This window comes from Castor canadensis, chromosome 17 (assembly GCF_047511655.1).
Source record: "Castor canadensis chromosome 17, mCasCan1.hap1v2, whole genome shotgun sequence".
In the NCBI taxonomy this organism is placed as follows: Eukaryota; Metazoa; Chordata; class Mammalia; order Rodentia; family Castoridae; genus Castor; species Castor canadensis.
Window position 1 is genome coordinate 17,931,483 of NC_133402.1, and position 15,960 is coordinate 17,947,442.

The following is a 15,960-nucleotide window of genomic DNA, read 5'->3' on the forward strand; positions in this document are numbered from 1 at the left end:
ATATGATTTTTGGTCTTTTGGGCCAGGCTAACCTCACTCAGAATGATGTTCTCCAATTCCATCCATTTACCAGCGAATGATAACATTTCATTCTTCTTCATGGCTGCATAGAATTCCATTGTGTATAGATACCACATTTTCTTGATCCATTCGTCAGTGGTGGGGCATCTTGGTTGTTTCCATAACTTGGCTATTGTGAATAGTGCCGAAATAAACATGGGTGTACAGGTGCCTCTGGAGTAACCTGTGTCACAGTCTTTTGGGTATATCCCCAAGAGTGGTATTGCTGGATCAAATGGTAGATCAATGTTTAGCTTTTTAAGTAGCCTCCAAATTTTTTTCCAGAGTGGTTGCACTAGTTTACATTCCCACCAACAGTGTAAGAGGGTTCCTTTTTCCCTGAATCCTCGCCAACACCTGTTGTTGGTGGTGTTGCTAATGATGGCTATTCTAACAGGGGTAAGGTGGAATCTTAGTGTGGTTTTAATTTGCATTTCCTTTATTGCTAGAGATGGTGAGCATTTTTTCATGTGTTTTTTGGCCATTTGAATTTCTTCTTTTGAGAAAGCTCTGTTTAGTTCACTTGCCCATTTCTTTATTGCTGAACTCTGTTCTTAAATGTCATCAGCCTGAGCTCCTGTGTTCTTTAGGTGGGGACAAGGCTGGGTGGAGAAGTGGGCAAATCCCTCTCTTTGCACCCCAGTGTTCCTGCCCAGTTACTGTGGTTACAGCAACGAAATGGGTGCCAGCCATCAGAGAGATTAATGGTTTGAATACTGCTGTCACTGTCTGGGAAATCCCTGCAGACCCCAGGGCCCAGAATCATCCCTACTGACATCTAAGTGCAGCCTCAGTCTACAAGGCTCCAGAAAGGACTGAACCTTCAGACTGTAGGACCCTAGGATATGTCTGTGATCAGAAGAGCAGGCTTCCTCTGAACACTTCACTGCCTCCAGTACTACAACCCCACATTTAAGTGACTAAACTTCGGGATCCCCCAAATTGGAGGAACTGATGACTAGAGTTGTTTAGCTGGTTCAACTTCTCACAGTGAGTAAGTGGCAGAAATGTAACTTCTGTCTGTCCTCAACCTCTGGTCCTTGCTCCTATATCATCCACATGTAAAACAGACCCTCCTATATTCTGTCATGGCCCACCAATGGGAAGACAGTGGGGCAGCTGTCCTTCACTAACTAGGTGTGCAAGGGTGCTATGTCACAGGTTGACCTCCATGGGAACAAGATGGCAAGACCTCTGTTCTCCCTGGAGTGTACACATGGTAGGGGACCAGCAGGCAATGCATAAAGAGAAACAAACAGGGTCACTCTGTGCCTCTTTCTATTACTTCATAATTTATTAAGCTGATGGATATTTTAAGGAATATTCCTTGTGATAAAGAAATTTGAATTTCAGTAATTCCTCCTGTTTCAATCTGGTTTCTTTTTTCTTCTGTTAAATTAATGCAAATTTAAAGGCTCTAGTTGTATTTACAAAATATATATATAACGAGCCTAGATTCCATATGGCTGGCACCTTCCTCACAAAGAAAAAGGATACACTGGCTCACAAGAGGCGAGACAAACTCAGGAATATAGGCCTAAGTTGTGATGCTCACGTGATCTAAAACCATCTGTTCCAAGGGCACAGGGCAGCTGGGCTAAGAAGCAACACTCCCTTGAGAGAGAAAGCTATTCAGAACCTTTCCATCTGCAGAGAGGAGGGTCTGGGTTGGTGGCTTTGAAACCAATCTGCCTATACTTCAAAGGGCACCATGCTGTGGGATCCACCAGGTGGACTTTGAAGTCATCACCCAGAAATTTCTTTGTGAAAACTTACTTTATAGCTTTGCTTTAAAATCTTGTTATATTCAATTTCACTGTTTAAAATGTTAAGTTCAAGCCCTCTCTACAAAAAGCCCTCTGTGTGGAGGCCAGGCTGCAAACCCCACAGGTACAGATCAGCTGACCAGGACGACACCCACATCAGCCTCCTCATGGACAGCTGGGGAGAGGCAAAGAGAAGGATGTCTGAGCCTTAAGGAAGCTGCTATACGAACTGCTACCAAAATGCAGAGTTCAGTGAATTTATGCCTCTTTCACTGGACTTTCCTCTTTCTGCTGGGCTGGGAAAAGTGTGACACTGGGCAATTATCAAATGCCAAGTGTTTGTAAAACCAGCAACAACAGCTACATCACCAAAACAACAGCAGCTACCAACTTCCAGCCATTGCCACACAGCGGGCTCAGAGCTAACCTCTCTAAGGACCTTATTTTATGTCAGCTTGCCAATACCCCAGGGCAGTGGGCCTCATTTGCTCAGAATGCTTAGGGACAACGCCAAGGTCACACATGGCTACTAATGGCAGAGCCAGAGTTTGGAAGAATAACTGGCTGACTTCAAAGGCCAGGCACTTAGTCATGTGACCACATAGGTTCCCTGCCTGGTACCAATGTGGGAGCAAGTGGATGAAGTCAGGTGACTGCCCACTGATGGCTGGGAACTGGAACTTGCCCAGAAGTGCCTTAAGGCCACTATACATGTTAGAATATGTTTTAAGCATTAGTGGGTGAGATATTAGTCCAGTCTACTTAGAAAGGGGAAAGTCCGATCACTAAGTTCTGGGCCTGCACCCGACTCAAGTCACCCTTTGTCCTTAAGCCCCACTTGTAATGTGGCCATCAATTCCCCAACTACCTGACAAGCTTGTTGACAAACACGACACAGTGGTTATGAACTGGTGTTTCATGACTGTCCACTGTTCACAGAAATTTTAAAATCAAGATGACTGCATTCATCTTTATGTCTCAGATCCTACTGCATTTGCGTATGAGAAGCTTGGATGTTTTGACGGCGAGGCTGGGTGCTTTAAGCCAGTCCTAAGAGGAAGCAGCAGTCTCTCTACTGCCACAGAGGCCAATCCACCCCTAGCAATGGCTAGCAGTCATATAAAGTTAGGATTTGAAACCCTCCAGCCTGCACACACTGTTAGCTGTAATAATCCCCACTAGCTACTGTTAACCTATATGAGGCATTTTATACACTCATATTACCTTGCTTGGCCCAAAAAGGCTTTTTATCCTGCATTGAAGGGTTACTTGACTAGTTGGTTCTTCTTTTTATTCATTCATTTATTCAAAAAGCATTTTTTATTGAAAACATTTATCCATTATGCAGGCATGACTGCTAAATGCTAGGGATAGAGCAACAGACAAGACAGACAGAGTTCCTGTTCTCATGGAATTTATAATCTGGCCACAAAGCCAGCCATGCCATAAGGGATTCCAAATGTAACGAAAGTAAAAATATCTAATGCCAAGGTTTGTCCGCCCACCCCTCAAGCCCAGAGCTTTCTGCATCACAAATGGCTGATAATATATAGCCTGTGCCCCAACTTTGGGGCCTATTCTGTATATTTAAAAATCACAGTAGGGCAGGGTGGGGCATGTCTGCAATCCCAGCCCTCAGGAGGCTATAGCAGGAGGATGGTGAGTTCAAGGCCAGTCTGGGCTCATTGGTGAGACCCTGTCTTGAAAAGTAAAACAAAACAAAAATTTTATTCTCCTATTTCAATTTCCATAGAAAATCCAAAACATGTGTTTCAAATACTGCACAAAGACTTTAGTCTTCTGATACCTTTTCCTATCCCCTTTTTCCATCCCCCCGAACCTTGGGTGATCTTTTACAATTTTTCTCCAAAGGTACGCTGAAGTTCATCTTTAAGTCCATCCCTGAAGTTAAAAAAAAGAAAGCCTTGTCTTAAGGAATGGAATGACATAAGAGAAAGTGCAGGGGCTCAGGAGCTCTTGGGATCCTGTTCTGGCTGGGTGCTCCTGGGCAGAGCCCTCAGCATCACCTCCACTCTTTGCCTGAGTCTGCCCAGAGCAGGGGCTGGGTGGACAATCAAGAGACAGGAAACTGGATAGGAGGGCAGGATAGAGACCCAAAAACAAAGAGTGCTGCCAGCTAACTGGTAATTTTGAGGAGCTCATAAGACAGAGCAGAGGTCACATTTATAAAGAATTAAAAGCAGAGGGAAATACAGACTGAAAAAAGTTTTCAATGGGAGGATGGTATATGTATGTCTGTAGGCATGTGTATGTGCGTAGCTGAACCCAGAGTCAAAGCCAAGTGAGAGGAAGCCCTTGGACATTCACTGGGGGCAGTTTTTAGGACTGGTGCCCCTCCTCAGCTACACTGAGCGAGACGGAGCAGAAACGCTCACCCACAGGTAGAAGCCACTGTGTGGGTGCTGGGCAGGAAGGCAGAGTAATGCCCTAGGAGGCCACTGCCCCATGTTGGCTGAAAGCCTCCACTCCTGGATGAGGAGCTATGGTTCTTAGCTTCTAGAAGCATGTGTAGTCCAATGCATAATCCCTGGGACAGGAAGGTGCAGTGCAATTTTCACATGCAAAGATGAGCAGGCAACCAAGAAAGACTGAATATCTGGGAGAAACCAACACCCTGAAATAAAGGCGCCAAATTCAATTAATTTAATTTAAAAAAAGAACTAATACCCAGTGAAGGAGAGTTTAATAGGATAAATAGAAGACAATGTTAGAACACAGAAAATTAAGATCCCTGGAGAGACTTGAGGCTATTTCCCCACGAGAAAGAAACAGTAGATCTTTTCATTTTTATCATTAGCATTTTTAGAAAGATAAATTAAGCAACACATTGTGACTAAGTATGCTAGAAAATCTTGCCAAGTGATTTTACAAGAGCACAGTACAAAAAAGACAAAAGCAAGTCTGAAGGAAAATTAAGAGACATGAAGGAGCTGGGTACCAGTGGCTCACGCCTGTAATCCCAGTTACTCAGGAGGTTGAGAGCAGGAAGATCTCAGTTCGAAGCCAGCCCAGGCTAACAGTTCAAGAGACCCTATCTTGAAAAAACCCATCACAAAAAAGGGCTGGTGGAGTGGCTCAAGGTGAAGGCCCTGAGTACCGCAAAAAAAAAAAAGAGAGACAGACTTGAAGGATAGGACTGGACCAGTATTTATCTAATAGAAGATTCAGAGGATAAAATAGAAACAATGAAAGAGAATAATTAATTATAAGAATAAATGAAAATTTTCCAGTACTAGAGAAAGACAAAAGCCTTCAGATGGAAAAGGCTCACCTACTCTTTTACCTCCTGTTTGTTTTTGAGATAGGCTATGTAACCCAATGGCCTTGAACTTGCTAAGTAGCCCAGGCTGGCCTTAAACTTGAGATTCCTCTGTTTCGGCTTCCTGAGTGCTGGAATTATAGAGAGGTACCACCATATCTGGCTGCTGGTCTTTAAATGGGACAAAAACACTGAGGCCAAGAGTCATATGGATGGGGCATACACTGTGAAAGCATCTTCAGTCTACCGTGCACAGAATGACAGAGAAATGAAGGGGACATTTGTAAGTTCACAGAATTCAACCTGACTAAATGGACAAAAAATAAATAGACCTATTACAGCAGCTTGCTAGTGAGCGTTTCCAAGGAAGACTAATTAAAAACGCAAATTCTATGTACTTCATGCTCCTCCAGATCCACTTCTGCACCTTTGGTATGATATGAGTACTCACATTTTTAATAAGCAGCCCAGGTGAGCCTGGTTTAAAAATAACCAAGTTGGCTGGGCACTGTGGTTCATACCTGTAATTCTAGCTACTTGGGAGACTGAGATGGGGAGGATCGTAGTTCCAGGCCAGCTGGGCAAAAAAGTCCATGAGACTCCATCTGAACAGAGAAAAGCTGGGCGTGGAGGAATGCACTTGTTATCCCAGCAATGGCAACAAGCATTAAACAGGATTATATTCCAGACTGGCCTGGACAAAAAGTGAGCCCTTACCTCCAAAATAACCACATTAAAAAGGGTTGGAGGTATGGCTGGAGTATGGAGTATGGTAGAGTGCCTCAAAGTCTTAAGTTCAAATCCCAGTACAAAAAAAAAAGAAAAAAAAAGAATCACTGAGATAAATAACACTATTAATACCTTGATTTAGTAGGTATATTGAGAGCTTTGTACAAAAAGAGAATGATTATTCTTTTGAAATACCATAGAGCATTCACAAAAATGAACTATAGACTGGAAACAAACCCACAGTAACTTCCTAGAAACAGGAAGTGAACAGGCTATTCCTTAATCATAATGTAGTAAAATTAGATTTTAGCACAAAAGGGTAGCAAAAAAGCCTAAAATAGACAGACAAAAAACCGATTTTCTTAAGACATTTGAAAAAATTCTTTAAAACAAAGGAAAAACCCACCAAAGCCATGAACGTATTAGAAATAAATGACAATGAGAGCAATGCACAGTAGGATTTGTGGGTAAAGACAAAGCTATATTCAGAGGAAAAGCTATAGCCTTAAAATTAACACATTAGAAAACAAGACTGAGCCAGGCGCCAGTGCTCACGCCTGTAATCCCAGCTACTCAGGAGCAGGGATCAGGATGATCATGGTTCAAGGCCAGTCTGGGCAAAGAGTTCACGAGACCCTATCTTGAAAAAAATCCTTCACAAAAAAGGGCTGGTGGAGTGGCTCAAGGTGAAGGCCCTGAGTTCGAGCCCCAGTACCACAAAAAAGAAAACAAGACTGAAGATAAACAAATTAACCTTTAACTTAAAAGAAGTTAGGTTACACTGGGGAGCAGGTGGTTCGCACCTGTAATTCTAGCTACTGGGGAGGCAGAGATCAGGAGGAGGATTGCAGTTTGAGATCAGCTCAGGCAAATAGCTTGTGAGACCCTATCTTGAAAACACTCAACACAAGAAAGGGCTGGCAGAATGGCTTAAGTGGTAGAGTGCCTGCCTAGCAAATGCAAGTTCAAACCTCAGTACTTCAAAAAAAAAAAAAAAAAAAAAGAAGTTAGGTTATACGAATAAGGGTGAAAGAGAGACCAAACAATAAAACAAACCAAAAAGCTTATAGAAGAAATGAACTGAAACAGAAGACAATAAATAAATGAATAAGCGAGTAGATGACTAACTAAGCATACATCCTTGATAACACTAAAAGCTAGGAATGGTCTGGCTGGACAGGTGGAGAGAGCTTTTGTATTTTATTCAATTTACTTGTAAATTGTTTGAGTCTTTTTTATAATGGGAAAGCACTTGTGTAATAGGTGTTATATAAAATGATATGAAATAATGTGAAAATACCTAAGACATGCTAAGTAGGCCATCAATGTGAGACGTAAAGAGGATATTTATTCTAATATTGATTTGGAGGTCATTCTGTATGAAAAAGATGCTCAGAAATCGATTCCATCTGGTGGCTCATGGCAGATGCATGGCAGGGTGAGGGGACCCCCAGGTGCCTCCCTTTGGGTCTGCACCTCCTGGCATTTACTGTGTACTCAGCACCACTGCCCATGAATCTTTCATGCTTGGTCATGAGTTAGTCCTGCTCCTCCGCCCTGTGCAGTCAGACCCGCCCACCTAGGCCTTGGCCTAATGCCATCAACCAGGCTGTCCTTTGGTCTGAGCTGTCCAGCTGGGCATCCTCAGTCCCCTGAGAGCTCTGGGTAGCAGAGAGGTGAACTCAAGTGCCATTGAGAAGGAGAAAGTCATCTTTCTTCTCTCTTGTTAGAAACCGACAAAACTTTCTCTGTCTAAGTTGTGTCCTGAGGGCCCACTCGGGCTGGTGGGTGTGTTTTGTTTAGCCCAAAGGAAATTGTGAATTAATTACCAACATAAAAAATGAGAAATCAAACACAAAGAAACCAAGACACCTGGTTTCTTCTAAAACTAGAAAGATTGACACAACTGGGCTGTGTTCCCAGGTGACAGTAGGCCATGATTGTCCTCGAGTCCCCATCACTCCCTTCCATGCCCCAACTTAGAAGCCAAGTGCTGGGCTTGTCCACTCTCATTACCTCACTTGTGTGACTTAAAATATTCTTTTAAGTCAGTACCATGTGCCAGAAACCCTAATATTTCAGGATCCAAACTGTATCTCCCAAACTGTATCGTCTACTCCAAGTGGCACAAAAATTCTTTGTGAGATTATGTGTCCTGACTCACAGTCTGGAAAACACTGTTACTGTAATTATAATGTGCTGACGTGCTGACTGAACTTGCTGGTGGGAGCTGGCAGGCGCCTCACCCCCATCTCATTCATGCCCTCCTTCCCTCCCTCACAGATTCAATCGTTCGATTATTCAATCACTTGCTGAATGAAGACTTATCTGCAAACTAACTCTATGCAGGCATTTTTCTAAGGATCAGAGACACAGCAAGCAATAAGACAGAGTTTGGCTCTGAGAGGGAATCTAACTTGCCTACAGAAAGAAAGAATCCCTGGGTAGTGAGGCCCCATAATCTATATGCCTGTGGAGTTTGTAACATGGGAACAGCCTCAGAGTCATAATTTCAGTCAGCAGGAACAAGAAATGTGGAATCCACCTCTTCTTGTTGGAGGAGGAAATGGGGGATCCAGAGGATTGTGACTTAGCCAAGTTCCCCAGTTTATAGAAAGGTCCGATTACCCTCCAGGCTGGCTGGGTCTCATCCAATAGCTATTTTGATTCTGTAAAACAGAATCACAAGCTGCATCACTTCAGAAGACAGAATGGAAAACACTGTGGTAAGCAGCAGTGTCACACAGCAAACTAGAGGTACATGCGCAGAATAAAAGTTCTCTAACTCAAAATAAAACAGCCACAAGGATGAGCCCAGCAGAGAGGCTGAGCTGAAGCTGCCCTGGAGCTAACCCTTCGCACTCACCACCACAGTAATGTCCCTATGAGGACAGAACCTTCCACAATGGTTTTCCAGGTTATAACTAAGTCTTTCCTACCTACCACTATCTTCTGTCAGTTTTTTTTTTTCCCTCAAGTTTCACTCATGTTTTGCATGGTACCAAAGTGAGAAAAACCAAATGTAAGGGGTACATATTCATTTTCATTACATAGTCATGGCTTAATTAGGCAGGATAGCTCAGGGAAAATGAGGCCTGGGAAATAGCAGCCAGGAATTCAGAGATAAGCACTCTTTTAATAAATGGGTTGATTAAAGCACAAAGCACTATTTTCTTTGCTTAAAGCCTTACACCCCCTCAACAGGCTACAGCATTAAATAAAAAGTCACAAAAGGAAAAAAGTTTTCTCCCTCTGACTTTGCTTGCCTAAATAATCAGTGTGCCCTGAGAACTGAACAAGGATATCTTAAAGAAAAACATTTATCCTGGAGGAAGCCACCTGGGAAAGTGACTCCTCTGGACATAAGAAGTGTTTACAAAGTTAAGCAGCTTTCTTCAAGGGAGCATCCTTTGACGTTTCTGGGCCCAGTGGATAATGTGACAAAAAAATGATGAAATATACCAGGTATCAGAACAAAGGAAGCACTTTTCCTAAGGTGAACTGGAGCCAAACCCCCAACCTACTTTTCACCAGAAATACCCTTGATTTAGGGCACTGTTGCACCTGTAATCAGATGTGCCCGCACCCAAGTTTGGGCTGGGTACTATGTTTCTATCTTTGCTTTGCTAATAAACGTTCTTGGTCTCTATCTTATGTGTCCTAAAATCCTTTTCTGTGGCATTATGAACTAGGTGCCGAAGGCCAGGCAGAGGTCTCCTCTCCTTTGGAGACCTCCTCACAGGAGCATTGCTGGCTCCAGTCACATCACTGTGATCACAACACAAAATTAAATTTCTATTTCTCAAAAATTCACTTCTTAGCTGGGTGCATGGGCTCATGCCTTTAATCCCAGCTACTTGGAGGGAGGACTGAGGCTCAAGGCCAGCCCAGACAAAGTTAGCAAGACCCCATTTCAACTAATCAGCTGGGTGTGATCCCGCCTGTGATCCCAGCTAGATGAGAGGCACAGGTAGTAGGACTGTGACCTGAGGCTGGCCTTGGGCAAAAAGTGCTAGACACTATTTGAAAAATAACTGAAGCAGAAAAGGGCCCAAGTGGCAGAGCACCTGCCTAGCAAGTGCTCAACCCCACTGCTCGCCCCTCCCCCAAATCACCAGTTTAGCAAAAAACTTAAGATAAATTAATTTTATGCTAATTAACTGATAAATTTTTGGTGCTTAGGGAATGAACCCAGTGCCTTGTGTGTGCTAAGCAAATGCTCTACCACTGAGCTACATCCAAATAACCTTTCACCTTGTGTAGGCTGTATGTCCTTTTTCTGCTGCATACTGAAACCCCATCAGACCAGAACTTGTTACATCCTGCGGTCTACAGGCTGAGAGCTATGGTTTTCATTAAAGTGGAACAGTCCAGTCCTACAGATAGACACCAGGGTCATCTCTGCCTAATGTCCTTCCTTTCCCAAGAATTTGTTTTCGTCGTTTCCCCCATCTCCTTCTAAGAACAGCTTCCTGTATTCTCTTTAAGTTAGCCAATCCCTTTCTTACTAAACACCTTGCTACCCTGCCTGCACAGTCCAAGTTCTTCTTAACTCATGCCTCCTCCCCCTCCACTGAAGTTTTGCCTTGAAAACTTGTCTGAAGCCAGACGTTATAGTACCTGGGAGGCTAAAGCAGGAGGATTGAGAGTTCAAGGCCAGCATGGGCTACATAGGAAACCGTGTCTCAAATAAATAGATAAACAGTAAACAAAATTTGTTTGAAATCTGTAAGACTTCAGCATAAATGCCCAACTGCTTGAATCTGTCTCCCCTGTTATACCTCTGAGCAGCCCAAATAAACTCTTGTTTCTTAATCAGTTCATGCCTCAGTTTCTCTTAAGGGTTGACAATCTGCATGATGTAAAAGAGATTTTGTTTATCAAAACTTTTCTCTTTATAATCTCAAATTCAAGCTACAAAGTACAAAGTATTTCAAAAGACCCTCCTTCCATCTGCGGTGTGTTCTAATCCTCAGCTTAGTCCACAACCACCAGGAGTTTGTTCATTAAAAAATATGCTTCGTCCTATGGAAATGGGTGTGGTGGTACACACTGTAATCCCAGCTATTTGGGAGGCAAAATTAGGAGGACTGAGGTCAGAGGCCTGCCCTGGGCAAAGGCATAAGACCCTACTGGAAAAAATAAATAAAGCAAAAAGGGCTGGGGGTGTGGTTCAAGTGATAGTGCTTGCCAACCAAGTGCAAGGCCCTGAGTTCAAACCCTAGTACCACACACACAAAAAGCTACAATCTACATATAGAAATATCCTATTTCTTAAAAATGTGCATTTTTTTTGTGTGTGTAGTGTTTTTTTTTTTGTTGTTGCTGTTTTTGTGGGACTGGGGTTTGAACTCAGGGCTCTGTGCTTGTAAACCAGGTACTCTGCCATTTGAGCCACACCTCTAGTCTATTTTGCTTGGAGATGGGGTCTCAAGAACTATTTACCCGAGCTGGCCTCAAACCTCGATCCTCCTGATCTCAGCCTCCAAGTAGCTAGACTACGGGTGTGAGCCACTGGGCATGGCTAAAATGTGCATTTTCAACAGACACTCTAATAATTCTTGTGCAAATCAAATGTTGAGGGGCCCAGCACTCTTTTTTCCTTATAACTGTGGTTCTCAAATATTCTTAAAAATTAAGAGTCATGTAGGGGTCATGGGAACTTAAGGAGCAATGGCTGAGCCCAAACCCAGATCAGAGTCAATGTCTGTGGAAGGAGACACCTGAGCTAACTATAAATTTCACAGGCCATCAGTGAGGAACACTGCAGAGACCCGGTGTTCCCTTCACGGAGTTCCACCAGTGGTGAAATCCACACGGATCCAATGCCACTATGCTCGTTAACAAAGCCCCTTTCCACCCCTATTCTTTTCTTCCTTATACTTAGTTCTATGGGAGCAGCTCCTCTTTAATATGCCACCTTTTAACTTTTTTCATTATTTTTGTGTTACAGAGATTTGAACTTAGGGCATTGTGCTTGCTGGGCAGGCACTCTACCACTTGAGCAATACCCCTGGCCTTTTTTGCTCTGGTTATTTTGGAGATAAGGTCTTGCTTTTTGCCCAGGCTGACCTGGACTGCCATCCTTCTATTTTATGCTTTAGATGGGATTATAGAAGCACACCACCAGGTCTGATGAGATGGGGGTCTCTCAAAGTTTTTGCTGTGTTTGGCCTGGAACTTTGATCTTCCCCATCTCTGCATCCAAGTAACTAGGATTATAGGCATGAGTGAGTCACCGCACCTGGCTGTCACTGGCATTTTTTTAAAAGACTTTAGACCAGCTGATTGGTAGATAGCCCCTTGGTTTGGATCTAGCTGGATCATTTTATTTTCTGAGTAACATTTTTCATGAATGTTCTTTCGCAGGTATGGGTTTCCTGGGGAGACATTTGGCTAAAGCGTGTTTTTCTCGATTGTTGTTTAAAACGCTATTAAATAAAGCTGATGGACGGTCACCTCTGAACACCTTGAGCCCAGCGACAACATCAATTATATTCACAACAGACTGAGCGCATTCTGAAGCAAAACAGACCAGTGCACTTCCTAGCCTGCAGCTTAATTCTGAAACCCAAAGAGTCCTGGAACCTGTGCTTCCGGCATGGCTTCTTGGGGCCTGATGAACAGACCACTTCTCTTCCTCAGATTCCTCAAACTGCAGCATGGAAGGATAATCCCTAGCACTTAACTCTCAGGGCCAATGAGCAGTGCATGGCATATAGTCCATGTGGTACTCAGCACTTAGTGAGTTCACTGTTACTGAAAATATATCATCAAATCAAACCTCTGTGGCTCTTCTAGATCTTTTGGTGCGTGAATCAGATGATTTTTTGTTAAGGTAAAATCCTGTCATTTGTCTGTATTGTTTTCACAGAATTGTGAAACCCAACTATGGCCTAGCTTCACAGCTGGAGGTGAAAAACCGATCTTACCATGACACCCTGAATCGTTAACAGGATCCTTTCCTTGTCTGTACTGCTTGGACGGTCAGGATGTCAACATGCATTCAGAAGGGAGAGAGAAAAGTCACAAAGGCCTGGCGCTGGTGGGAGACTCAGAATTTTGGGGAAAAACACAAGAACTGGGCATAGAAAAACTTATCATCCCTGAAGATGTGCTGGGGCCTTGTTCTCCACTGGTCTCCTGCCTTTCAGCTCTCTTCACTCAGTTCCCCTCCATACTCACACCTCAAGTTGATCTGACTGCACTTGTCCCCTCCGTGTGAACACCGCTGCACACACAAGCAGGTGCCAGGATCACCTGGGCCACCAACTCCCCATACGATGCTCTGAGCCACTAGGCTGCAGGATGGCTGAGTGAGTTACCAGTGTGGAAAGATGGCCATGGTATGGTGTTAAGTGAAAACAGCAGATTATCAAGACAACATATCCCATCTATGTTAAACAACAATACAAAATAAAAGGAAAGAGGTGCTCGCTCAAAAGCTGTCTACCTGATACAGCAGAAGTGCGCAAGCCACAGACCTGCTCTAGAAGCAAGCCCATCATTTGCATGTCTCATGTTGACGTCATGGAAGGCCCCTAAAGGGACCTGCTGCAGAGCCACTGGGGGCCGGGTAGGGCAGCTCCCCTAGGGTGCTAGGCAAGGATGGGCTTTAGATGCCCTTAACTCTAAGTTGCTGGGTTGCAATTGTGGGAAATCCCAATTTTCCCTCACTCTAGGGTCCACACAAAGGGAAGAGAAACTCAGGAGGCCCCCAGAAGATGCCAGGGTGGCCAGTCCTCTGATTGTCTGTCATGCCCTCAGGGATGTGGACGTCATTAACTTGGGAAGAATGTCTGGGTGGGAATGGGACACACCACTTTCTCCTGTGGATATGACGATGTATACCATTTGTAGTCTGATAGTTATACATGCACTATCACCTCTGGGGTATGAAAGGATTTTATTTTCTTTATGTCTCTAACATTTTTTATATCGATTGTGCATTATCTAGAAGGTTATTAAGATGTCTTAATAGAAAAATGCACACATTGGCACATTCCTGATACTGAAATGGAGCCACTATCCTATAAACGAAGATTGTATCATCTACTGCAGCACACAGTCCATGTCCCGAAGAACACAAACATGACCAAGACCTGGCATTTTGGTGGAACTCTCTGGAAAGAATTACTCTCTTTTCACCAGAATTGTAAAACCATTCAAGACTCTAGGAAGTCTTCCTGTCTGACATAAGGAGAACCCTGACATAATTACCATGGTCCTCAGGCCCTGTGCAATCTGACTCATGGCTGCTTCTCTGACATCACTCCTCTTCCTCCCTCACTCCTCACTGGCTCCCTACTTCAGGACCTTTGTATCTGCTGCTCCCTTTGCCTAGGTCGCTGTGTTCCACATGGCTCACCCTCTCACTCCTTTGAGGTCTCTACTTAAGTACTGTCTCATCAAAGGGGAGTCTTTGTCCACCCCCCATATAAAACAGTAGCCCTTGCCCCACTGGTATTTTTTCATCAGCACAGCATCTCCTCATGCACTCTCATTTGTCGTCTGCTTCATCTTCAGTGTCTGGGACTGTGCAGTGCAGGCTGTGGCGCATACACACTTGTCAATGGGGATGGCTGCTGCCAGCCCCTGTCATTGTTGTCATGCAAGAATGTGGGCCCCAAACCTTCCAAGTTTTAAAAGAAACTCCCATTTCAGAAAGTCCTGATCTGTAAACATCTTTTCAATGCACTGTGCATGGCAGTGGGGTGGAGATTAACAGAACATGTCTGCAACATGCATCCTGTGCCCTCAGAGCCACCAAGAAACTGACATTCATAGACAATGGGGATGGAAGGCAAAAGGCTGGTGTGTTTCAACAGTGAAGGTCAAGTGCAAAGCACACAGGCAGACACGCGTCGCCTTTTGCTCTGTAACAGGCTGCACTTGTAGACAGTGTGAGGAGCTGAGTGCATTTAGCTAGGCACCTTTTTCCCCTTCTTTTTTTTTTTCATATCTCTTAATGCTTCTGCCTTTGCAGGAAACTAGCATTGCAGCGTCTCTCTTTCCCTGAACAGGAAAATCACTCCAAGGGAAATTGGCTGTGAAACCTTAGGGAGAGCCCCCTCAAGATGGGGAGAAAAAGGAAAGAGAGACACAATCAGGTGCTCACAGTGGAGAAAATTAAGTGCACTGGTGAAGCAGCAGCCATGCCAATCCAGAGCACGCGCAGAGGATGCTAATGGCTCTTAAAAGCTTGTGAGAGGCTCAGCTGCCTGGTGTTGCAGGAGTGGGGGAGCCCGTGGAGGAGGAACTATGTGTTCATTTAATGAGGTGACAAATGGCCCATCAAAGGCCGACTAGCAGGGCTCCTATCCTGAAGGGAATATACACATTCTGTGACATGGGAATGGATGGGACTGAACTTGGTTAAAATTCAGCTAAAAGAAAGGAGGGCTTGTTTTGTAATGACTGGTCCCAGGCAGGAGAATACCTGATGGATTCAAAAGCAAATTGAGGGCTAGGAGTAATGGTGCACACCTGTAATCTCAGCACTCAGCAGGTAGAAGCAGGAGGATCGCAAGTCTGAGGACAGCCTGGGCTACTGCCTCAAACGAACAACCAAATAGGTGTGCGTGTTGGGGGGTGGGGATTGTGAGTGTGTGTGTGTGTGCCTCAACAGTCCCTCTCCTTCATGAGTCACTGTCAATTCATATGAGTTTTTGGTCCAGAAATGACATGCAGAAGCAAGGCTTTGCCCTTGGAGTAAGGCTACGACACCAGGTGTCTCGTACGTGTTCTGCGTGCATCGAAGTGTGTGAGATGAAGGATGAGTGAGGGGACAGAATGGGTCAGTGTTAGAAAGTGCCCCTGAGGGCCTGGAGCACCTGAGCCTTGCTGTCTTGCCGCAGCCCCAAGCGTGGGCTGAGGCCAGTCCTACCTGTGGATAGTCCCCAGATGCCTCGTTGGCTTTGTCAGTTACATCTCCACACGACTCAAAATCTTCTGAATAGTCCAGCGGAGGCTCGATGTGGAGGCGTGGGCCAGCTTCTGTTCTAATCTGCACGGATTTCTGAGCACAGGAAAGAAGGATACCATATCAGATATGGAGGAACAGATATCACCCCTTTCAGGCTGGCTTAACTGCAAGGGCTGACCTTAGGCACTGGGTTCCAGGGG

The 15,960-nt window shown here is 44.4% G+C and overlaps 1 protein-coding gene across 8 annotated transcripts in view; it reads right to left on the reverse strand.

Moving 5' to 3' along the window:
• The window catches only part of Katnip (katanin interacting protein), a 160,821-nt gene that overhangs the window by 79,187 nt on the left and 65,674 nt on the right, over nucleotides 1–15,960 (reverse strand). For all 8 annotated transcript variants that reach the window (XM_020181975.2, XM_074059830.1, XM_074059832.1 and 5 more), the window contains one exon: nucleotides 15,722–15,853. In XM_020181975.2, the coding sequence (XP_020037564.2) occupies nucleotides 15,722–15,853 (132 nt within the window). The remainder of the gene's footprint in view (nucleotides 1–15,721; nucleotides 15,854–15,960) is intronic.